The 27,025-nt window shown below is 36.4% G+C and overlaps 1 protein-coding gene across 1 annotated transcript in view; it reads left to right on the top strand.

The window, feature by feature from the left end:
• Positions 1-371: 371 nt before the first annotated feature.
• The window catches only part of LOC106880402 (solute carrier family 61 member 1), a 50,569-nt gene continuing 23,915 nt past the window's right edge, over positions 372-27,025 (top strand). The window contains exons 1-8 of the mRNA XM_089338372.1: positions 372-1,589; positions 6,124-6,268; positions 8,432-8,492; positions 11,549-11,656; positions 13,286-13,404; positions 17,002-17,138; positions 19,807-19,961; positions 20,895-20,965. Coding sequence (XP_089194498.1) covers positions 1,439-1,589; positions 6,124-6,268; positions 8,432-8,492; positions 11,549-11,656; positions 13,286-13,404; positions 17,002-17,138; positions 19,807-19,961; positions 20,895-20,965 — 947 coding nt within the window. The 5' untranslated portion in view covers positions 372-1,438. The remainder of the gene's footprint in view (positions 1,590-6,123; positions 6,269-8,431; positions 8,493-11,548; positions 11,657-13,285; positions 13,405-17,001; positions 17,139-19,806; positions 19,962-20,894; positions 20,966-27,025) is intronic.

Genomic DNA, 27,025 nt, shown 5'->3' with positions numbered 1-27,025 from the left:
AATAAGTACCAGTTAAGAACTGAGGTCGATGTAATCAACTAACCCACTCCCCCCCCAAAAAAAAAATTCAGGCATCATGCTTAATAGTAGAAAAGATAATTATCATCGTCATGGTCATTGTCAATATTAGTTTAAACGTGTAATAGAGTTGTTACAATCCTGTGTGTGTGTGTGTGTGTGTGCGTGCGTGCGTGTGTTTGTGTATTTAGAATGTAAGATGGTTGTGTATAATTTGACAGAGATTTGGCTGCTATTACAAGCCAGACCCAGCGACCACTTGGGGGCTTTCTTCGTAACCTCTACCGAGAGCACGTTGAAGGGCGTGGCCGTTGGCTGAATGAGTGGCCAAGTGAAACAAAGGGAGGTAATGCAGTTGCAGACTGACAATTAAGCCAAGAAGTTTACAGGTTTGCTTCGAAGATTTCGGATCGCCAAAAAACTTCCGAAATGGTCAATAATAGTTGTAATTACCACTGCTTCCATCATCAGCCAGATGTCCAAGCGGTAAAACAAAATGTTATGTGGCTTTGCACGTTTCCCTTTCCCAGTAGACTTTTGGTTAATGCAACAAATGCAATCAGACTCACGTGAGAAAATGTAAACAAAGCAAAACAAAAAAACAGAGACCATAAAAAAACAAGAGCAATAACAAAAATATTCAGATATTATACATTCTAAACATTATCTATTATGTTGGCTGGCAACTGGCAAAAGATTGTCTTTCGTGGGTTAATTTATACACGGACAGAGCATCATGTCCCTCTCTTTATATTTCACAGTTCGTCTGTATTTAAGTAGGAGGGTCGTCATGTTAGTTTAATACATAAGTTACTCAGCTAAAATTTATGTAATTTTCCCCCCCATTTTCAACGCCTCCCTCCACCCTCAACCTGTTATAAATAGCTCGTAACACGATTGTTTATGTCTCGCTTGCGCTTTTGCCTATTTAGTTCTAGGGTCGGCCCTAATCTGACAGCCATATGATACCAGGTATTTTCAGTCGTGACGAACCCAGTTGTTTCAAAAACACGGCTGGATGTGATTCTAGGGGAATTCGGCCGCTGTTACCAAGCGATCTAACCTCTACATTTGATCGATCTTGATCTAGCAGACTTATGATAAAAGGCAATGTAACCTTCATTACATAGTATATTTACGATTATATTATCCAGTGCGTACGTCCTTTCTTTCCATTTTTTAAAGATAATAATTTCAGGGTAACTTTGGCTATTATTTCTAGCATGTGCAGTGGCCGACCTGAAACGTCTCCAGATGAACCGCAAAATAATCGAGTCTTTTAAGTGTTCAGATCATTATTGATTCCCTTCCGTCTGACACGACGTGTAATAACTAAATTCCGTAAAATCAAGGATTCATCTTAACTGAAAAGAAAAAGAACGAGAAAGAAAAAAAAAAAGGAAATAGAAGAACTTTTAAAATGCCGATTTTTATAATCATATTCTTTGTGTTCGTAGTACTCTGCTTGATGCTGCATTTGTATACATACAACAGCAACAAGTTAAGCTCGGACAACCATGCTTTTCACACTCTTCAACGGTCCTACCTGGGCGGCTACCTCCTTGCAGTTGGTAAATATTCAAATTTTGTTAACAATGGCGGGAACCTATCTCAGTGATTGTTCCCTTTTGGGTATGTGAGAGAGAGAGAGAGATTATGGAGTAAGAGGTAAGCTACTGGCTTACGAACTCCCAGACTCGAGTTGGATTTCTTGTTAAAACTAACTTCACTTCATATATTTATTTTTCTGAGACCTTTGAGAAAAACATGAATGGGCATGTCATTTTGTTACCCATTCCGAACATATTTTGACTTTTTCATTTGTATTTAAAAAAAAAAAAAATGTCTTGGCACCAAATCGAATCTGCAATCCGTTTTCAATTTTCTCTTTATTCTGCAAATGACTTTTAGAAAAACATTAACCCACCAACAACCATTTATTTCTCCCTTCACACACACACACACACACACACACACACACATATATTGTCTGTGTTAGCTATATCCCAAAGATGGAGCCTTGTATCTTAGTTGGAAACTGGCTCCCTCCTCAGTGGAAGATTTATAATAATTAATAAATAGAAGAGACATACATACTTACAAAAAACAAAACATACAAGTCTGCATATGCACTGGCTCCAAGTACTGCACACATATACACAAATATGCACAAATACCCTGTTTATGTTGAAATTCCAATGAACGAACCTTGTCTCTTTTCTGGTGATAAATTACTAGTTTTGTCCATATTTAGATTGAATTTTAGGAATTTCATTAATTTCACTTATTTTTAATAATTGAGCCTGAAGGAAACAATAACACATTTAACACAGTCATTAAGTAATGTTATCTCAACCGACAGGGCATAAGGTGTGTAAATGATCAAAATGAATTGCGATGTCAAAAAGTCGACACTAAAATGATTTTGACAACATTTCCAAATAGGCTTGCCCTCAAGAAATATGATTACCTGCATATGAAACATGTCTTGGGTCATGCCTGGCTAATAAGGGCCGGTTTCCCAGTTTCATTGGTGTATAGATTCCCCACTTATACAGGACGCCAGGCCATCACAGGTGAGCTGCTAGATGCAAAAGGAAAGAGTGAGAGAAAGTTGTGGTGAAAATGTCAGCAGAAGTTCGCCATTACTTTCAGCCAGAGCCGCGTGGAGTTTAGGTGTTTTGCTCATAAACGCACACATCACCCGATCTGAGATTGAAACCCATGATCCCTCGACCACGAGTCTGCTCTAACCATTAGGCCATGTGCTTCCACATATGAAAAATGTCTAAAGAGTGTTATTCCATATCAAATAAACCCTAAACTAATAGCGATGGGGTAGGTGGTGTGGGCAAAGAAGAATGTATTCCCCAGCATAGACTAGTCATTAGTGACTTTAGACTTCAGAACAAAAGGATGCCAAGAAGCAGGCCAATCAGGAAAAGAAAGATTTGGAAGCTTAAGGACCCTTCATATGGTCAGAGATTTAGGGATATCCTAATTGAGAAATTTGATGAGAGAGGAGGAAATACAGCCTTGTGACATAGAGGGCAACTGGGAATTCCTGCAGGACAGCTTGCTGAGTGCCACAGACCAAATCTGCTGGTGGTGCAAAGTGTCATCCAGACGTAGGGTGATGTGGTGGTGGAACAATGCTGTAGATAGGGCCATTAGAGCAAAGAAACAGGCCTGGAAGACCTGGAAGAGTGGGGGTAGCAGGGAACTGTATCAGATAGCCAGAAGAGAAGCTAGGAGACAGGTGTATTTAGACAAGGGAGAAGCAGGAAAAGAAGTTTTCCTATGTTCAGTGACGTGAATAACATACATTCATGCATGCATACATACATACATACAAACAAAAAAAGGAAGAAAGAAAAAAAAAAGAAAGAGTAAACACAAATGGTGTTTGAAATGTATAACACTTGTTTCAGTAGCTTTTAATTTAATGTATTCAAAAAAAATTACATCATACAACCGAAATAGCTGTCATAAATTTTAATACCATTTGTGTTTACCTTTTTATACCTGCACCACACTAAGGACCCACCAGTGAGTTGGATCTATGGTTATGAATTGGATTTGGTATTTGCATATCTGCAGAATCCTGCCAACACTTGAAGTCTTCAATGTTGTTTCATTTCAGTGTGAGCACTATGTGGTCATGCCCAGCCATTTCTCATGTTTAAGAAGTTGATGTGAATTGATTCTTAATAATTTTTATAACTAAATTATATAAATATATATATAATAAATATACATATGTGTGTATATATATATATATATAAGGTTAAGAAGGGTATTGGATTCAACCAAACCCAAAGATACAGGTAATACCGAGTAAGTGCTGTATACCGACTAGTTTGCCCCAGTCGTTGTATGAACAAGAGTGGGGATTATAACATAGGTCGTGTATTGGTGTGTGTATGTATAAAGAGAGAAAAGGATAAAGAGAACAATGGCAAAGTTAGAAATATATTTTATGGATAAAGTCTTACAGCTGTGTATATATATATATATATATATATATATATATATATATATATATACACGTGTGTGTGTGTGTGTAATAAATGTATGTGTGTGCATATATAAGAGTGTGTATATAAGAATCGATAAGTCAGAACAAATATGCACTTATATATTTGTCAATAGAATTGATATATTTATTCAAGTGTATTATATATCCATTACAGCTGATCTTATCAATTGGTCTTACATTAGGAGTTCAACAGGGTATTAGACAATAGCTCAATTATGTAACTCTGTGCTCTTCAGAGATAGCAGTTGTGGAAGAATATATGGCAATTACTTTCAATCTGGTTTGTGGTTGCTGTGAAAAAGACAATAAATAAAATCAAACAAGGGTTTAGTTAAGAGTTATGTCCCTTGATGCAAGAAAAAAAAACCCCTCTGGGGGGCTGCTGCAAAGCAACAAGAATTTTCTGGAAAAGTGTGTATGGGAAATGTGTGTTTTTAGTTTGGTATTCTTGTAGAGTTGGAATGTGTGCAATGGTACTATATGTATACCGTTTGGGGGAGAGAGGTGGACAAAGTTTGCAGAAGTACTTGTGTGTCCATTTGAGTGTTTTTTGTCAATGTTTTGGTTAAAATCTTTAGAGCATTTATGTAGGTATGGAGGGGTGGGAAAAAAGGGTCTATTGGGTGTGTGTCTGCTGTGTTAGGGAATGTATATTTCTGTGTGTGGTCAACTTCTTTGCCAGATTCCCAAGTATTGGTAATGGGAGAGCCAAAGTTTGGGAACTAACTTTAGCTGCCAGAAGAAAGATGTACAAGTTTGAGTGGGTTCATTTGAACTTAAAAGGACAGGGACCAGGCAAAGCATTGTGGTCTTGATAAAAACACTTCATTCCATGTTGCTCCAGTCCACTTGGTTTTAAATGAGTAACACTGTGATGGATGGGCATCCAGTTCAGGGACAATGTTGTCATCTTGTTCACTTATACAAGGGGGTAACCAAAAGAAACCGGAATTTTGCAATATTATTTTATTCATTTAGTTTTACATGTTTACACTTTTATCACCTTTAAATTATTCTCCATTTGAAGTAATTTATTGGTCCAGATGCGTTTTCTAATGTTGGAAGCAGTGCTGGAATTCTTGTGAAGTGATGCCTTTTAATGCCTCCATGGTTTTTTTTCTTAACCTCTTCCACATCTGCAAATTCTGTAGCACCAGCTATCGTCACCAGTGATGACCTCTAAATAAAAGGTCCAGATCGACTTCCAACTAGTTCTTTCAGTTCACGACATGCATTCAGTAGTGACTATTTTTGATATTCCATGAGCAAGCGAGGCACAAATTTTGTTGCAATTCTTTTCATTTGCAATTCCTCACTCAAAATTCATTGGCAGGAGTTCCAGGATGCACCAGTCATATCAACAAGTTCGTCAATTGTTCGTGATGGTCCCCCAAAACCAGTTCATGAATTTTCGTGATGTTTTCATTCGTTTGAGAGGTCAACAGTTGTCCTGAATGAGGTTGGTCTTCAAGCGATAAGTGACCATTCTTAAAGCATGAAAACCACTTGTAAACTTGTATTTTGCTCATAGTAGTAGCCTTGTAAGCTGTTTGAAGAATGACAACCGTTTTGGCTACCGTTTTCCCCAACAGAAAACAGAATTTCACAGAAGTACGCTGTTCCTTTGTTTCAGCCATTGCAAAAATCGATGAACAGAGGAGAAGCACTGCAAAGCAAAAATGCCTCACGTGGCAGTACAACTTCACCTGACACTGCTGGTCAGCAGGCTGATACCTGAGGGTCGCATCAAGTGGCTTCTAGCAGTGGAAACCTGAACTACAATGGGCTTGTCCCACAGAGAACATTTCCGGTTACTTTTGGGTACCCCCTCGTACACCATGGAAATTGCGTAACCATTCCTGTGAGCCCTAAGACTCAAGACAGTAATGTCTAGGGATTGGTGATGATAATGACAACGATGATGATTGGCTCTAGTGCCTTTATGTATTTGAATCAGCAAAAGGATATTGTTTTTTTTTTAATCAGCAGAAGTAATTTGTTGTTTTTTTTGTCATTTGTTTCGCTTTTATTGTTTTTGTTTTGTTTTTCGTTCTTTTCTTTTATAGCCGGTGACTGGCTCCAGGGTCCCCATCTCTATACCCTTTATAACTCTTACAATTTCTCAAAACACCAAATTGAACTCCTGTTTGTAGTGGGATTCAGTTCAGCTTTGATATTTGGGACTACAATTGGATCTTTTGCAGATAAGCTGTGAGTACCCAACTTTTACTATCATCATTAATGTTCCCATCATTGTTATTGTTTTTGTCATTGATTTTTGTTGTTTATCCCTAAGTCAGCCATGACTGAGAAAAACTATGGTCAAAAGCATTCCGGCCTTGGTTGCAAATTAAGCTACTTAACCACTCAGCTTCACTTGTGCTTAAGATGGTATCCTTAAAATGTCCATGTTCCCTACTATTCACCAAAACAAATCTTGACCCACCAATTCACAGTGGCACAGCTACAGTGTTTGCCACCCAGGGGTAACCCTTAAGTTTGCTATCCCACCTTCCCTCCGGACTTCTGCCTATACAGGCTTAAAGAAGTTTTACTGGTTGCAACAACAAGGGCTCCTGTTGAATTGATCAATGGAACAGCCTGCTCACAAAATTAATACGCATGTGGCTGAGCACTTCACAGACACACGTATACTTATTGTAGTTCTGAGAGAGATTCAGCATGACACAGGATGTGGCAAGGCTAACCCTTCGGATTACAGATACAACTCATTTTTGCCTGCTCTTTGGACTGAAGCAACAAAAAAATCACTGCATGATTAATTAAAAACCATGTGAATAAAAATGCATTACATTGGACAAAATAATCAATCAGATTTACTCCTCTTTTTGTTTTATATTGGTCTCTTTGGCTAAACTGCTAGGTCACTGGAGCATCACCGAATCAACATCACTTGTCAAGCAGTCAACACAAAGACAAACACACACATGCATATATCTACCGACACACACAGGCATGCAGGCACATGCACCCACACAGACAGGCATGCACACACACACACACACACACCTTATATCTTGTACTTGTTTCAATCTATGGACAGTGGCTATGGTAGGGCACCACTTTGACAAGTTCAGTCAAATTAACCTCAATACTTATTTTATCAGTCTCTTTTTGCCAAGCCACTAAGTTATGAAGACATCAGCAAATCAACATCAGTTGTTGAGCAGTAGGGTAACACACACACACACACACACATGTATATACAACAGGCTTCCACACAGTTTCCATACACCAAATTTACTGACAAAGTATTAGTCTGCTGGAAGAGGCCATAGTAGAATATTTTTGCACAAGGTGCTCCACAGCGGAGCACCTTGTTACTGTATAACATTATTTAGTAAAGTGCAAAAATGGAATTTAATGCAGATCTCATCCTCATTGCCAAATAATGTTATAAAGTAAGACAAATAATATTGTACTCAGAATATAACTTTATAAAGCGAACAAACTAAATATTACCACAATTCGAAGCTGAAGTGTGAAGCAGTGAATTGTTACTTCAATTTTTCCATGATGCAGAATGAATCATTCGTACCACAGTGTGCTAAGGTGAGAAAAAGACTCAATCCACAACAATGAGTCAATGTATATCTATGTCACCTGGTAGAGTCCATGTGTTTTTTTCTGGATGACTCAACATATGCTTAAATAATCAATGACTGTGGGCATGAAAAACATCACATGATGGAATCATGTCCATGGATTGGATAACAGCAAACAATGCTTTGTGTCAAGACAACTGGGGTTACCTCAGAACCCAAAACACCATGGTTACAAAACAAACTTCATAACCACACAGCCATGCCTGCACCCACATCATATACAATAAATCCTTTATGACAAATTGGCTTAATAGTAGTTAATTTTGTTGACAAACAACGGCACTAATTTTATTCAAGGGAAAAGATCCCATTACACCGCTAGAACAGGTTGTTTACATTCCACAGTAGTAATTGTTTTCACCTCAATAGACGTCAGTGATTGCTTGAAATTACCGAAATACGACAATTTTAACACAAAATAACTTTAAAAAGTTAAAATTTTCTCAATAACACTAAAAGTAAAAGATGTTTTATATGACACATTCTACCAGTGTCCCAAGTTTGAAAGTGTTTCGTTAAGAAAACAAGTGGCTCCCACCAAATCAGAAAGATCCCTGTTTTCTGACTGGACTAAAAATTATCAAACTTTGAATCTTTGTAACATTTTACTAAATTTTTTCTGGGAATAAATGAATCCAAAATTTTATATACAATAAATCATATACAATAAATCCTTTATGACAAATTGGCCTAATAGTAGTTAATTCAATAATTAATACATTCTTTATGTTTTATTTTATTTTTCCAGTGGCCGTAGATTGAATTGTGTACTGTATGGAATTTTCTACACCATTTGTTGTGTAACAAAAGTAAGTTTATGGAGGGCTGAAAGGTTGTTTTTTTTTATTCATTGATCCTCTTGACTAATTTACTTCTGCCTATTACCATCCTTCCATTGGTATCTTCTCAGTTGCTGTCACAGATTTCATATTTTCCCAATTTTGTTCCAAGTGTTTTCAAAGTTGGTTATATCAATTTATGCTAATTATAAAAATGAAATTCATTTATTGGCATAAATTAATAGATTAAAAGTTAATAGCTCTTAAAGTTTGCAAATTTTGGATAATTTTAGCCAATCAAATGCCACCTTATACGCATGACCATGAGTTTCACATTGATGTTTGTTTCCATAGTAACAAGTAAAGCTGTAGTCTGCCCCATTATAACAAGGATGTTGTACTTGTATGACTGTGACACTTACACCATCACAACCACCACCATAAATTTCATCAAGTGATAATTTATGTCACCTGTGTTATTTCTCACTGTCATTTTGTGACCAGACAGCTATCACGCAGAAAATGCCAGCTTCTGATTCCTGTTTTCTGATTGGACTAAAAATGATCAAACTTTGAATCTTTGTAACATTTTACTAAATTTTTTCTGGGAATAAATGAATCCAAAATTTGGATACAGTGTGAAAAATTACATCAATATACCAAATATGAAAATTTTCTCTTACCATAAAAACCCATGTAATTTAGACATTTTTTTCTCAAAAATAAAAATAAACTTTAGGGGTGCATAAATTACATAAGTAGATCGTTTCCAGAATCTTTTTAGAAATTTGTTTTGTTGAAAAAAGACAAACAAAACATAAACATTTGTACCAGAAGTTGACTCATTTAATGTCAGAATAGATTTTTACAGAAAAAATAAGTGCTTAAATATGCACAATGAAGTTGACTTTTATTTATGCTGGACGGTATAATACTTTTTCTGCATAAATTCACTAAACTTAATTTGCAATATCTGTGCATAATTATCAGCTTTGCTTTTGTTGATAATTCTTATCAACAACTTTTCCTGTGATTGTGATTTGAGAAGACATACAGCAGTATGCTAAAGATTGGACATAATCTCTTGTAAGCAAGAAATGTAGAGTAAAATTTATTATAAACAACACAAACACTTTGTAATTTAATAGCTTTCAATGTAACACCTGTTAAACAAATTATTTCTATTTAATGAAAATTTAATAAAATCTAATCATGAGTAAGTGAAACTATGCTAAATACAACTAAATCGAAGACCTTTTCCCCTGGCCATATCAACAATTCTGAAAGTTTTGGGGTGTGAATTTTACATGAGTAGAAGATTTTTTTAAACAAATTTTATCCTGAAAATCACCTGTGTATATTACATGGGTTTTTAATGGTAATTTTAAAATTTCCAAATATGTAATAGCACCTGAAAAGATTATTCTGTAGAAATGCACTGCCTTTTTAGTAATTTAATTTTGAAAATAATAAAGAATTCAGTGAAATAACTTTATCATTATGAAGATAATGTAGGCAACAAGCTGGCAGAATCGTTAGTGGGGTGAGCTGGCAGAATCGTTAGTGTGCCGGGCGAAATGCTTAATGGCATTCGTCTGCCGTTACATTCTGAGTTCAAATCCCGCCAAGGTCTACTTTGCCTTTCATCCTTTTGGGGTCAATAAATTAAACACCAGTTATGCACTGGGGTCGATGTAATCGTTTAATCCCTTTGTCTGTCCTTGTTTGTCCCCTCTATGTTTAGCCCCTTGTAGGTAATAAAGAAATAAGAATCGTTAAGCATGCTGAACAAAATGTTGAGCATCATTTCATTTATTTTTATATTTTGGGTTCAATTTCCACTGAGATTGACTTTGCCCTTCATCCTTTTGGGGTCAATAAAATAAGAAACAGTTGAGCAGTGAGGTCAATACAATCGACTAGCTCCCTCCTCCAAAATTTCAGGTCTTGTGCCTGTAGTAGAAAGGATCATTATTATTATTATTATTTGATGAAAACTCACAGTTTATTTTGCTGGCTATGATGGAAAGTGTCAGCTGTCTACAACCAACAGACTAAGGTGACACTTGTTTACTGATCATGCTTCAAGAACCCTGCGAAGAATTATTGCACTTCTGAGCAATGCTGATTTTTGTAGGTGTTCTACCTTCACACTTGCACCAATCTTTTTCAGCCATGTTGGTAGTTGAGTGCTGAAACTTCCAAGTTTCTCTGGTGACAGCAATGATAAATCATATTTCTTGTTGATGGATACTGTGGGTTGTTGGAGGATATGCAGTTTTTCGTGGAAGTAGAGCTGGCAGTTGGGGGCGCCGGTTGAATATGGTGGCACTTTGTCAACAATAGTCCACTTGATGCTGAGTTTTTCATCTCGGAGATCACGGAGTCTCCAGAGGAAACGAGACAAGGAAGTAGAGCAAAACTATATGAGTGCATCTACGCAGCCACATATAGACCTATATACTTGCACATACCACCCCTTCCTACTTTCTCCCCAACAACCTGACTGACTTCTAGTCTATTTCCTGTCCTCCACTTGGCCAATTTCCTGTTCGCCATGCAGTATTTTCCAACTAACAGTTACCCATATACCAACATGAAACCATGACACCACGTGACCTTCCTCAACCAATCATAATCCACCTTACGGTAATAATCAACTTCTGTCGTTCAAATTCAAAATGGCTGATGACTAGCATTGCGCTTGAAACTCAAGAGTATTAACGAATTTTAATCAAAATGTTTTGATCCATACATGTAACTCCCAAGAAATTGGTTGAGTGGTTTCTTTCGTTTGTCCACTCACTTGTGTGTGTGTACACAGACACACATTAATATACATACACATATATATATATATCCTGAGCATCAAACTAATACACTTGCTTGTTGTTCATACACCTGTCTTCGTCTTTTGTTTTTCTATAAATTTCAACTATATATATATATATAATACATGTATATATGTTAAAAAACAGACATATCATGCATTATATATGATGAAATATAAAAAAATTTTTTATATATTTATGTGTTCGTTCATTTATTTCTAGTTGTTGTTATTGCTTAGCTCTTTATATTTCCAGCATTACAACAATTTTTTTGTCTTGGCTTGTGGCTGTATTCTTGGAGGTGTTTCTACATCCATTCTCTTCAGTGCCTTTGAATCTTGGCTCATCCATGATTTCAACAGAGTAAGTATTCTACCACACTTTTACTGTCTCCCCTCCAAGTCTTTCCGCTTTCACAGTTTTAACAACCATCAAAGAAAGAAGCACTCCTCACAAACGCACATCCATGAGATGGTTGTGATCTGTAAACAGGTTTTGAGTAGGAACTGGAAAGGAAGTATGAAGAAGCAATGCGCATGTGCACACTGAATTCATAGGAATAAAAACACAGTTGCTCATTAGTAGCAGGGAATATTAATTTGATGAAATTGATAAAATACCAGTGTATTTATTGGATTAGCCATCATTGTCGTCTTGACTGTCATCATAGTTATCATCATCTGCACCATCACTATCATCATTGTAATCATCATCACTATCATCATCATTACTATTATCAGTTTTATACCACTATCATCTTCAATATTTTCATCTTCCTAATTACTTCAACTCATTCTTATAATGTGTGATAGCCATGTAACCCCTCTATAGCAAGACACCCATTCTTGTCTTTCTGCTATAGTGACCCTCAACCATTTTTTGCCTATGAACCCCTTTGATTTCTCTTTTATTCTACATGACTCTTATACCTATTCAATGTTTAAAAAATCATATTATATTTTTATAATTAAATATTATTAGGAATTGCATTAAAAAAATTGTCAAATATTTTGTATATTGTAGAAGTATAACCAATTTATTGCAGATAAGTTTTAACAGTAAAATTTTACACAGCCCCTGCCCAAGGGTCATGTGGACTGAGACAATCCCAGTTGTCTTGATATAAAACATTGTTTATTGTCATCCAATCTGTGGACATGATTCGATCATGTGATGTTTTTTCGTGTCCACAATCTTTGATTATTTAACCTTATGTCGGTTCATCTGGAAGAAAACACATTACAGATTCTACCATGTGATGTAGATATACATCGACCCATTGTTGTGGATTGACTCTTCTTTTCACCTTAGCACACTTACTGTGGTACACACAATTCCTTTCTGCATTGTGGGAAAATTGAAGTGACCCCTAATTCACCACTTCGCTCTTCAATTTCAAATTGTTGCAGTATTTAGTTCATTCGTTTTATAAAGTTATATTCTGAGTATAATATTACTCGTCTTCCTTTATAACATGGACCCCAGTTGAAAACCACTTCTTTAATCTTTCAGAATATGGATTAAAACCACCTTCCTTTTCCTAATACCTTTCCTCCCACACACACACATGCTTAGTCATGGTGGGGCTTTTCTCTTTCCTATTTTTTACCGTCTTGCAACTTTGCTCAGTCACCTCGCTAGTGCCGGTGACTCCACCAAAAAAAGTACCCAGCACTCGGTGTAAGACGGTTGGCACTAGCAGGGGCATCCAACCCATAGAAAATATGCTAATGCTGACATAGTGCAACCCTGCTGCTTGTCGGAACTTATCTGATGATGACGGTGGCAGCAGAGGTGGCAAGGACACAGCAATTAATCAGATTATCAATCAATACAGCATCCATCCACGTTACCATCCTCGTTACCAAGAATCACTGCACCAGCCCTGATGATACATTTGCTCGTGTTTATGACTACACTCTTTTGTTTTTGTTTTTTGTTTTTTGTTTTTTTACTTCCACATGTACTAGAATTTTACACTTATATTTGCAGCAAAATATTGACAAAAACCTCCTGGGAAACATCTTCAGTACAAGTGTCCTTTGTAATTCAATTGTTGCCATCCTCATGGGCCTGGTTTCACAACTTGCTGTAGATACATTTGGTTATACGTAAGTGGAAATTGCTGATTACTTGAAATGGATACATCATCATCATCATCATCACCATCATTTAACATTTATTTTTCAAGTTGGCATTGGTTGGATGGTTTGACAAGAACTAGCAAGGCCAGGAGCCCTACCCGACTCTATGGTGTGATTCGGCTCAATTTCTAATGCTGAATGCCCTTCCAGGTATTTTTATTTAAGGAAAGTACTTATGTCCCACACAAGTTTAGCCTAATGGTATTCCAAATTGTAAGAACCTTAGAATTTTCACTCTGAGAAACTCTAAAACCCTTAGAATCACAAAAATCAAGGTAAACATGTTGGCAGAAATGGTATAGCATCAGGCCTCCCAGCATTTCTGTTTTATCTCTTCACATCTTGATTTAAATATCACTGCACGCATTGACATAAATTTTGCTTTCTACTGTTCAAGGATTAGTGAAACTTGTACAAGTTTTAAACTGCGTCAATTCATCCTCAACTAAAAATTGGTCTTATGCCTGAAGCAAAAGAAAGGATTATTCCCAAAATAAGGGGTGTGGGAGATAGATTTCCTTCTTTCTTTTCATTGACAAACATTTCATCAACAAGGAAATTTCAGTGCCAGATTGGTTTATTACAGAAAATAGGTGGCCTAGTGGTTAGAGCAGTGTTTTTTTTTTTACCCTACTTTACCCTTGTGTAACCCTTAAAATAAATTACATTCTCAAGGAACCCTAGCATAAAAAAAATTATATACCATATCTTTCTCATATTTTTTCATTGCCGTTCACATGGTAAATATCATATATATATATATATATATATATATATATATATATATATTGATAAAAATGGCAAGACAAAAAAAGAATGAAAGAGACGTCGATATTATGTAAATAGAAGAATTTATCTGTAAATATAATATGTGACAATTACTTGGTAGCCATGATAAAGCTCCAAGTTTCGGATATCAGAGCAGAAACCCATGCCGGCATATTCTCAATGTCTGTTTTTTGGTCTTAAAAGGAGTGTTGCTTTTTATTTTTCTTCTCTTCAAATAAAATTCAGTTGTTTAAAAAAGGGGTCCGTTTATATTAACTTGATTTTCATTTAAGTATTAAAATAAATTTATTTACAATATATTAATAAGTAAAATTAACACGGGCTTAGCTGTGTGATTAAGAAGCCTACTTTGCAACCATGCGCTTGATGGCAGGTAAAATAAACCCAAACATAAACACACACACACACACACATATGTGCATATATATATATATATATATATATATATATATAAATTGTAAATCCCAAAAATAACAACAAAAATACAAAGGATTCTGCGGTACACGTGTTTCATATATATATATATATATATATATATATATGTATATATATATATATAATTCTTACAGGTATAGGATAAAAATTAATAATTAATCAATAATTAATAATTTTACCAAGTAGTTCAGTGTGTTAAAAACCATTATCGGTAAACTTATACAAAAGTTTTATAATAATAATAAACATAATTAAAATTAAGCTTCAGCAAAAATTGTGTGTGGTGAAGCAATTTTTGCTGAATCCTAATTTTAATTCTATATATAATATATATATATATATATATATATATATATATATATATATATATATATATATATATATATATACAGTGAGGGAAATAAGTATTTGATACCCTGCTGATTTTCAAAGTTTACCTATTTATATTAATGCTAATATATTAAAATTATAACAGTACACTTTTATACACCTTTCAGTTAATATTAGCAGTTACACACGAATTTGACAAATGCTATGAAAAATAAGTATTTGATACATTTTTGACAAGAGTGCAATTTGATCAAATATAGAAATATTTACTCAAAGTAAATATACAATATCAATATATTTGAAGAAATCTAACTTAACAAATCTAATTATAGACTGTATTTGAAATAATTTTGTTTCTTTCAGATTATTTAACAAATTAAATCAATTACATTCATCATCACTATGGGTAACACCAAAGAGTTGTCCAAAGATCATAGAGATCAGATCATTAAGCTGCACAAGACTGGATTTGGCTATCAGAAGATAAGTCAACAACTGGGAGAGAAGTTAACAACTGTAGGTGCTGTTGTATGTAAATGGAAAACATATAAGATCATTGTGAACCATCCTTGATCTGGAGCCCCTGTAAAATATCTCCTCGTGCAACATTACGTTTATTAGGAACCATCCAGAACAACCCTGGAACTTCTCGAGAAGAGCTTAGGAATGGCCGCCTAGCTGCAGGAATAATTGGAAACAAAAAACAATTGGAAACACATTTAAAATCATGCAGTGCTCTAAGGAAAACCCACATTAAGGGTCGATTAAAATTTGCTAATGATCAAATGATCATCTAAATGACTCTGAAGAAGATTGGAAGAATGTACCTTGGTCTGATGAGACAAAAATCGAGCTTTTTGGAATAAATAGTACTCGTAGGGTCTGGAGAAAAAAAATGAGGCTTACAATCCAAATAACACCATCCCTACATGAAGCAGTATAATGTTATGGGGCTATTTCTCTCCCAATGGAACAGGGCGACAGCACCGTATCACTGGGAAAATGGATGAGTCATTGTATCCGCAGATTTTAGATGAAAACCTTCTAGCTTCATCCAGATTACTAAAGATGAAATGAGGTTGGATATTTCAACAGGACAATGACCCAAAGCATACAGCTAAGACTACCAAAAAATGGTTCAGAAAGAAGCACATCATTGTTATGGAGTGGCCTAGTCAGTCTCCAGACCTCAACCCAATAGAGAACTGAAACTTAGATTATCCAAGCGACAGCCCAGAACTCTTAATAAGTTGGAAAACCTTTGCTTGGAAGAGTGGGAAAAGATACCTTTTGAGCTATGTTTGAACCTGGTGGTCAACTCTAAGAAACGCCTTACTGCTGTGATAGCTAATAATGGTTACTCGGCTAAATATTAAATGATTTTTCATTAAGTATCAAATACTTTTTCCTCTTGATAAATCACAATTTATTTATCTAAACTATTAATTAATTACTATATTATTTGTTATATATGTAAAATGTGTTTAATTTTTGTGATAAATATATGTAAGCCATTTTATTCCTTACCCTTATCCAAATTAGTAAACTTGGAAATTTAGGAGGGTATCAAATACTTATTTCCCTCACTGTATATGTATGTGTATACATATATATATATATATATATATTCATTTCATTTTCATTTTATCTAGTTTCAGCTCATGAGCTATGTGGCCATGCTGGGGCATATATATATATATATATATATATATATATATATATATATATATATATCTTTTATCTTTTACTTGTTTCTGTCAGTAGACTGTGGCCATGCTGGGGCATTGCCCGTTATTGTTGCTGCTGATACTGCTATTGTTTTCTTGTTGTTATTACTGTTCCTGCTGTTGTTGTTGCTACTTCTGCTTTAGTTGTTGTTGTTGTTGTTGTTGTTGTGGTAGTGGTGGTGATGGTGGCAACAGCAACAATGACTTCAGTTGTTATAGTAATCCGTATTATATTACTACAGTCAAAGAGCAGTATTCCACAATTCAGTGCTTTCTTCTTCAGGGCTCCATTTAAGATAGCAGCTTGTTCGTTCTTTTTGATGATTATTTACCTAACATGGAACTGGGAAGAAAATTATGGCAGCCAAGAGACGTCTGTCTGTTTGTCACTGCGAAATTCCTTTCAATTAATCAAGAGTGGTAGGTATTAAACTTTCTTCTTGAATCTCCTTCAAAGTTCAAATTTGTGTTCCACTGGAAAGAATGCTCTCTGCATTCCAGGTTCAGTCCCACTGCATGGCACTGTGGGCAAGTGTCTTCTACTATAGCCTCGGGCCAACCAAAGCCTTGTGAGTAGATTTGGTAGACAAAAACTGAAAGAAGCCCATCATACATACACACACACACACACACAGATATATATATATATATATATATATATATATATATATATATGTATGTATAATAATATTAGGGATAAAAATCCAAATTTACAGGTAAAAACTCAATTAAATTCAATTTATCAAAAATTTAAATTAACTTAAGCTTCGCAGTATATAATATATAAATATATAATTTAGAGAAAAGAACCAAAGTTCATGAACTCATCCATGAAAATCCACAGTCACATATAGAAAAAATTAATAAGTAAGTACACGATAAATAAGTATAATAAAATACAAAGTAAAAATCATAAAATAATATTTTATGAACTTTGGTTCTTTTCTCTAAATTATATATTTATATATTTATGTATATATATATATATATATATATATATATATATATATATATATATATATATACATAAATAAATTGTTGCTGCTTCCAACTCGTGAGCAACCAACATAGAGTTGGTCGTGGGTGAAGTATGTAGTAGAGAGATGCAGTCCGTCTATATTGAGGAATTGACTCTGAGGTTTGTTAATTGAAATACCAAAACTTAATTTGACTGGAAACTGAAGCCGCTTAAATTCAAATGGAACATCTGTAGGTATGAGAGGAAATTTTTATATAAAAACATTTTCCTCTTTGTGACTACCTGTAATGATTGTTGCCTGTAGGACATGGGGCTTCATAGAAGTAACAATCAAGCCAGTTCCATTACACAGGTAAGGTGGGTCAAGATTCCTAAGTAACATAACGGAAGCACCCAGCTTTAGTGTCAAGTTATGCAGTGGAATTCCAGTGGGTTTAAGTATGTTCAGAAATTCAACAAGGTATTGAATAGCCTGATCTTGATTGACTGTTGTGTGAATTGACGGGAAAGTCATTTCTGATGTATCTGTTAACTTTTGAAGAAGTTCATTAGTTGGAGCCAGTATAGCTCTTTCACATACCCAGTTTACATCAGTGTAATTGACAATCACACATACACTCACACACACATGCACTCTCATATACACTGACACACACATACATATACTAAGACAGACACACACAAACATTCATTTATGTAATAAACATGCGAACACACACACAGACACATACTCCTGTACAAAATGTGTCATTGTTGTTGTTGTTGTTGCGGTATAAAATGTCCTATACTATCTCATATATAACGAACATGCAAACACACACACACACTGTCAGACACACACTCATATACAAAATGTGTCATTGCCGTTGTATAAAATGTCCTTTACTATGTTATCTGTAACAAACACGCAAACACACTCAGACGCATACACACTCACAAACGCATACACACTCATATACAAGATGTGACGTCATGGTCATGGTTGTCGTGGTATAAAATATCCTTTACTACAGGTGACTATAGAAAGATTATCTGTAGGTAATGTTATATTGTTTTAATCAAATTGAAAATGAAAATTACATGCTGACACTCACTTCTTATCCACACAGCCATGCCTGTGCTTTTAACAAGTTTTGCACATCACACAGTTGATGAGCTCTGAAAGCAAGGTCATCACCATAGTCTCAAGATCAGACAGAGACAGGTTCTGCTGACATCTTGATCATTTTTGTTTCATGATAACAGTTTAGGCTTCAATGGGACGAAGATATTGCCTGAAGATGTTGTTGTTGTTGCCATCATTATCATCATCCTCATTTAACGGCGTCCACTTTTACATACTTTCATGCATTAGACAGAATTTATCAAGGCAGATTTTCTCTGACTGGTTGCCCTTCTTGCTTGCAACCCTCACCTTTTTATGCCAACCCTTGCCTTTTTTTGCCAACCCTCACCCGTTTTTGCCAACCCTCACCACTTACAACTATGACATGATGTGAAGACAGGGGTACTCACACACACACACACACACACAAACATACAAGCTACTTGGTAACCCCACCAATCTTGATGCTACATAAAACGCACTCAGTCCACTCTGTGAGATGGTTGGTGTTAGGAAGGGCATCCAGCCTTAAAAAACCCTGTCAAAACCATCTTCTTTTTTTCCTTCTTTTTCTTGTCCATCTTTTACTCCTTTATTCTCCTCCTCCTCCCCTCCTACTCTCCATCTTTCTCTACTGCTTCCTCCTCCCCCCATTCTTCTTCTTCCACCCCTCCCCCTCTCGCACCACCAACCCTTCTCTTCTCCTTCATCGCCTTCTTTCATCCCCTTCCTTCTCACTCTCCCTCCCACCCTTTATCCTCCTAATTGTATTCACATCCAGGATACATTCTCAAAGAAAGAACAAAGCCAATAACAAAACAAACAAAAAGAAACATCAACAACAATGACTATTTTAATTGACTGGGAGGCCCCAGGAGGCAGAGAGGTTGCAGCCCCCACTTCACCCCCATCTGTAGGCAAGGCAATTCCCATGGGATTCATATTCCTTGATGCTCTACCAATTCTACTGCCTTTGTATTGAACCCTGATTCATTTCTTTTCAGATTATAAAGTGCTGTGTTTAGGAATGATACAGTCCCTATTTGAAGGTTCTATGTATGTGTTTGTCTTGGAGTGGACCCCATCACTTAACTATGCCAGTGGTTTCCTAGGATTTGACCTAATTTTACCCTATGGTCTGATATTTTCAATTTTCATGGTAAGGTTTTCTATTCGCAATGCTATATATTTTCTGTGATGATTCCTCTCTATTTCTTTCATTCTCTTTCTTTCTCTCTCTCTTTCTTTCTCTCTCTCTGTCTCTACTTCTCTCTCTCCTCTCTATCTCTCTCCCTCTCCCCTCCCTCCCTCCTTCTGGGTACCCTGTGGGATAGAAAACAAGACACATCAAAGTCAGCGTCCATCCTATTCCTATGTATAAATCATTCAGATATATAGTCATGGACAGGCTATTCAATTTGCTTCTGATTTGGTTCAGGTATGTGATATTGATAAGCCGCAGAAATGGCAAAACATCGATATCCATTGCTCCTGAATAGGACTTGGGGTGTGTTGTCTTGCCTGTCTATGACTTTTGAGTGTTTTAACACCAGGTACTTTGAGAGAGTCAACATGTCAAATCACAGCCAACCAGCAAACAAGCAAAGAACATACATTGTGTATTTCTGTTTGATAATATATATACACACTCACACTCTCTCTCTCTCTCTTACACACACACACATATATTATATACCTCCTGATTCATTTACAAAATAACTTACCTCCTGCCAACATGGAAAACTTCTTATGATAGCATGAAATTGTAATATTATCATCAATTTCTTTGTCATGATTAGCAAAAGCGAAACCTGTTGACTATGTAAATATTTTATCTCATTATGTGTGTGTGTGTGTGTGTGTGTGTGTGTGTGTGTGTGTGTGTGTGTGTGTGTGTGTGTGTGTGTGTGTGATACCAAATAACAGTTGACAGTAAAATAATTGGTAAAAGATCTGAACGAAAGGCAATAAGATGGTACTCTCAAACTCTTTATTGTCATTGATGTCCACTAAATGGTAATATTGTCACAGTTGTACATTGAATTGCATTTTGTAACTCTTTACTGTTTATCTTTTCTTTTTCTATTTTCAGTTGTGTGTAATGACTGGTTCTTACATTTTCAAGATACTCTCGCAAAAATTGTCAGTTGAGTCATTCATGAGGTGAGTTGGCATTGCCATGGTTATCTTCAATATTTATCTATAAGCATCTAGAGTTAATGAATCTCTGTCAGTTTCAGCAATGAGCATTTCAATTGTTCAATCAACTGAAGGACCTCTTTGCTTGGTTATAGCCTCTGAGCATTCCAATTGTTTGATCAACTGAACTACCTCCTTCCTTGATTATAGTTTAAGTGGTTTAGTATTCTATTCAGCCATCCTTTCTTTCTGGCAAATATTCTTGGGATGGCTCCAGAGGTACTTAGTTGGGGAACTTACTAGCATTGGTGGCATGAAAAAACACTTAGTGCATTCTGGAAAGTGGTTGTTGTTGTTGTTGTTGTTGTTAGGAAGGGTATTCAGCCATAGAAACCATGCCAAAAGAGACACTGGGGCAAGATGCAGGAGTCTAGGACATTTACCCCCCCCCCCCCCCCACCTGGACAATAACCCCCTCCCCCCAAGGACAACAGATGAGGATTTAAAACTTCTTAATATATTGAACAGCGGGGTAATTAACTAAAGGGGGATAATTGTCCTAGGAGGTAGTTGTTGTCGGGGGTAATTGTCTTATAGGGGGTAATTGTCCTTGTGGGGTAATTGTCCTGATACGAGATGCAGTCCTTAGACACATTGAATCCTGTCAAACTATGTAACCTATACCAGCAGTGAATGTTAAATGATGATGAAGATGAGGAGGAGGAGGGGGAGGAGGGGTGGGGAGTGGGGGAAAGAGGCAAAAGTTTATTGTTATATCATCATCATCATCATTTAACGTCCGCTTTCAATGCTAGCATGGGTTGGACGATTTGACTGAGGACTGGTGAACCAGATGGCTACACCAGGCTCCAATCTGATTTGGCAGAGTTTCTACAGTTGGATGCCCTTCCTAACGCTAACCACTCCAAGAGTGTAGTGGGTGCTTTTACGTGCCACCGGCACGAAGGCCAGTCAGGCGGTACTGGCAACGGCCACGCTCAAAATAGTGTATTTTACATGCCACCTGCACAAGAGCCAGTCCAGCGGCACTGGCAATGACCTCGCTCAAATATCTTTTCACGTGCCAGGAAGGCGACACTGGTATCAATCACGCTCAGATGGTGCTATTTACATGCCACTGGCACGGAAGCCAGTCCAGTGGCACTGGCAACGATCTCACTTGAATGACTTTTCATGTGCCACCGGCACAACTGCCAGAAAGGCGACGCTGGTAACGATCACGCTCGAATGGTGGTGCCATCACGATTTCGCTTTCGCTTGCCCCAACAGGTCTTCGCAAGCCGAGTTTAGTATCCAATGAAGGAGACGTTGGCATGGGGGCCAGTCGTCAAATTTAGTTTGATTTCGATTTCACTTGCTTCAACAGGTCCTTGCAAGCGGAGTTTAGTGTCCAATGAAGGAAAGGTACGCATAAGTGGGCTGGCTACATCGCTGGCAGAGGCCTTGGATTTTGGTCTCACTTGGCTCTCCGGGTCTTCTCACTCACAGCATATTTCCAAAGGTCTCGGTCAGAAGTCATTGCCTCAGTGAGGCCTAATGTTTGGAGGCCGTGCATCACCACCTCATCCCAGGTCTTCCTGGGCCTGCCTCTTCCACAGGTTCCCTCATCCACTAGGGTGTGGCACTTTTTCACACATGTGTATTCTTTCATTCATTTACTTGTTTCAGTCATTTGACAGCAGCCATGCTGGAGCATCACCTTAAAGGGTCTTTTAGTCAAAGAAATCAACCCCAGGACTTATTTTATTGGTTTCTTTTGCTGAAGGGCTAAATTAAAGGGATGTAAACACAACAGCATCGATTGTCAAGCAAATCAGACAAATCACAAATCCCTTCAGGTAGATGGCCCTGCTTGATATGTAGAAAAGGCGTAGGTAGAAACTCCATAAGATGTAACTGGTGTAAGCTTTGGTGACATAAAAGGTGCAGCAATATCAAAGCAAGGTTAACAGGGAAAATAGCTTTTGTATGTGGAAGATGCACAGATACAATAAACACCAAAAATGTACAGAAAATAGACTTCATCAACTGCCAGGGGGTTTAGCTAAAGGTAGTAGATAGCTTCAATTATCTGGGTAACCAAGTTAGTAGTGGAGGTGGATGCTCTGAGAGTGTAGCTGTGAGAATAAGATTAGAATGAGCAAAGATTAGAATGAGCAAAGTTCAGAGAGCTACTACCTCTGCTGGCAACAAAGGGCTTCTCTCTCAGAGTGAAAGGCAGATTGCATGATACTTTGGGCCTCACAGAGGCAGTGACTAGGGACCGAGGCCTTTGGCAATATGTTGTGCTTGAGAAGACCTGTCAGGCCAAGTGATATAGTCATGGCTGAAGCTGGTGTCATGTAACTGACACCTGTGCCAGTGGCACATAAAAAGCACTTTTCAAGCATTGAACCTCACAGAAGCAAAGTGACTGAGCAAATTTTGAGTGTTAGGCATCACAGAGACAATGACTGAGACCTTTAGCATTACGTTTGTGCTTGGGAAGAAAACCCATCAGAACGCATGAAATCGCAGTCGTGACAGATACTGGTGTCATGCAAATGGCACTCGTGCTGGTGGCACGTAAAAGTACCCATTACACTCTCGGAGTGGTTGGCACTAGGAAGGGCATCCAGCTGTAGAAACCATGCCAAATCAGACTGGAATCTGGTGCAGCCTTCCAGCTGGCCAGCCCTGGTCAAACCTTCCAACCCATACCAGCATGGACCATGGACATTAAATGATGATGATGTATGTATGTATATATGTCTGTGTGTGTGTGTATGTATGTATGTGTATATATGTATGTAGATATGTATGTATGTATGTGTATGTATGTATGTATATGATGGACTTTTGTCATAATTTCCCTGAGGAAGGTCTGAAACATTAAATTTTCCACTCCACACAGCATGTTCAATGCACACTTTTTACTGATTTCACTAAATAATACAAGTCTTGTCAACACAGATTAACAACAGTCTCTTTGGATTCTGTTTGATCATGCACACACACACACACACACACACCACACCTGCACCTATACATAAGAGAAAGAGAAACAGTATTGAAAAGGTGTTAAAGCTGAGATGGGTGTATACATTGCATTTTGCAGCAAAAGCACTCACGTGCATTGGTGCAATGCAAAATACTTGAGTTTTCTAGGCATGCTGCAATAGGGTGGTTGAAAACTTCTCATCTATAATATTGATTTACAAATCGTTTCAGTAGTATACATCATTGATTATCTGGTTGTACACTTGTACAATCCAATATTAACCAGTATCTATCTGCAGAAACATCAATATATATATATATATATATATATATATATATATATACACGGTATCCACAAAGTCTGGGTTCATGGAGTAAAAATAATTATAACATAAACAATTAAATATAAGAAATAATAATTTTGTTTTAAAAAGTATGTTTTAATCCCCATGTACCCAGACTTTGTGGACACCCTGTGTGTATATATATATATGTATATATATATATATATATATATATATATATATATATATATATATATATATATACATACAGACAGGGTGAGTCAAAAGTAGTGCCCAATCCCTATTTTAAGGTTGATATGTAGGACTTCCTAACTGGGAAATACTTTGACTCTTAACTCTTGTTCTATGGGTTTGGGAGATCAAAGCGTATTAACATGGTACATGATCGAGACTTAGAAACTTCCAGAACTGTCAGTAATAACCCGGAAGACAACAAACAAAGGCATAATTTCCCAGAAATTGGGCATACTTTTGACTCACCCTGTATGTATGTATGTATGTATGTATGTATGTATGTATGTATGTATGTATGTATATAATATGTATGTCATTATTCAGTTTTATCTCAAGATTTCTTGCCAATACAGAAAGAGCTGGTTTCTAACCTAAATCCAAGGCTCCTTCATTGGAATTTCAACATCAACAACAGGGTACTTTTGTTTGTATGTAAGTAGGTAGGTAACCACATATGTACATACATACGTACGTCTGTTGGTTAGTTAGTCTCCACCACCACTACCACCACCAAAAATAAAAAGTGCACTCTAACAAATATCTTTCAGCAGTAATATTTTATGGAGCCATTGGTTATGGGCGGATTCTGTAGTCATTGCTTATTATACGTGTGTACTGTGTGTGTTTTAAAATTATTTATATTCACATTATTGATTGTCTATTGCTCTCAGTAGCATTAGTAGCAATAGTTAGCTGTTGCTAGTAAAAATATTGACCTGAAAAGAAAAAGTTCGCTTTGTAAGTATAAACTATATAGATCCTTAGATAAGTCCATGAATAAATAGATAACTGTAAGATATTGATTCTTTGCAATACAATCCACCCATAACTGGTGGCTACATAAAAATGTTACTGTTCAAATATACACTACTATCCAAAAGTTTAAGATCACCTACAAAAGTTTGTTTCAAAGTGGAATTTTTAGTTCAATGTCATCAATTTAAATAATTTTTTGGTTGCTGTGTGGCAAGTAGCTTGCTTATGCACCACATGGTTCCGCGTTCAGTCCCACTGCATAGCACCTTGGGCAAGTGTCTTCTACTATAGCCTCGGGTCGACCAAAGCCTTGTGAGTGGATTTGGTAGACGGAAACTGAAAGAAGCCCGTCGTATATATGTATATATGTATGTATATGTATGTGTGATTGTATCTGTGTCTGTGTTTGTCCCCCCCCCCAACATCGCTTGACAACCGATGGTGGTGTGTTTACGTCCCCATAACTTAGCAGTTCGGCAAAAGAGACCGATAGAATAAGTACTAGGCTTACAAAGAATAAGTCCCGGGATCGATTTGCTCGACTAAAGGCGGTGCTCCAGCATGGCCGCAGTCAAATGACTGAAACGAGTAAAATAGTAAAAGAGTAAGAGAATAATATATTGCATAAAGTTTGGAGTTTATTCATTATGGAATAACACTATTTATACATATTTTATATACAAATAATCATATTTCTTGACGGCAAACCTATCTCTGAATGTTGTCAAAATTATTTAAGTGTTCACTTTTTGACAACATTGCAAAATATTTTGACTGTTTACAGTCGTTATGTATTGTCGGTTGAGAGAACATCAATTAATGACTGCATTAAACGTGTTATAGTTTTTTTCAGGTTCAGTTATTAAAAATAAGTAATAACCTTAATATGAGCAAAACTAGTAAGTTATCACCTGAAAAGAGACAAAGCTTTGTCCCATTATGAAGTGAAGGCGATAGTTTTCAAGATATAATGAAAAATGTTAAAGTCTCCTACTCTGCCATCCACTCCACCATTGTAAGGTATAATAGAACTGGAAAAAATAATGATAGACCTCAGTTAGATCGTCCAAAGGTGACTTCTAAATCACAGGATATGTTCATCAGAGTTACCAGTTTTGGAAACAGACATCTGACAGTAAATGAAATCACTGCACAAGTAAGAGAAGCCAGCAAAGCTAACATGTCTTCTACAACCCTAAGGAGAAGACTCACTGCTGCTGGTCTAAATGGCCATTGCACTGCCAGAAAAACACTGCTTTGACCTGTGAATAAACATAAGCGTCTCACATGGGCTAAAAAACACCAAACCTGGACCAATGGAAACAAGTCGTCTGGACTGACGAATCAAAGTTTAAAATCTTCAGACCTTGGCGTAGAGTTTATGTGAGGTGAAGAATTGGTGAATGGATGACTCCTGAGTGTATAGTTCCAACTGTAAAGCATGGTGGCGAAAATGTGATGATCTGGGTTTGTTTTGAAGGCAAAAAAGAACAATTCAAACTTTTTGAGAGGTCCAAATAGAGAGAAGAGAATGATATCTAATGAACATTCATCATATTCATAAAAAACAGCCAGAGCAAGTAATAAGAATATGAAAATAGCAGTTTAAAAATATCGTTATAGGTATAAAACAATTATAGAAAAAAAAAGAAAAAAAAAAGATGTTGAATCAAAATTAGATTTAATATAAAATAGGATTCAATACATACACGCATTTCAAAGGACAATACAAATATTAAGAAAAAAATTATAATCATAGTAATTATAATTAAGCTTATGCATTGTCATT

The sequence above is a fragment of the Octopus bimaculoides genome, chromosome 20 (assembly GCF_046866305.1).
Source record: "Octopus bimaculoides isolate indiv1 chromosome 20, ASM4686630v1, whole genome shotgun sequence".
NCBI classification, from domain to species: Eukaryota; Metazoa; Mollusca; class Cephalopoda; order Octopoda; family Octopodidae; genus Octopus; species Octopus bimaculoides.
Note: the sequence above shows the minus strand (reverse complement) of the source record. Positions and strands in the feature narration are given on the sequence as shown.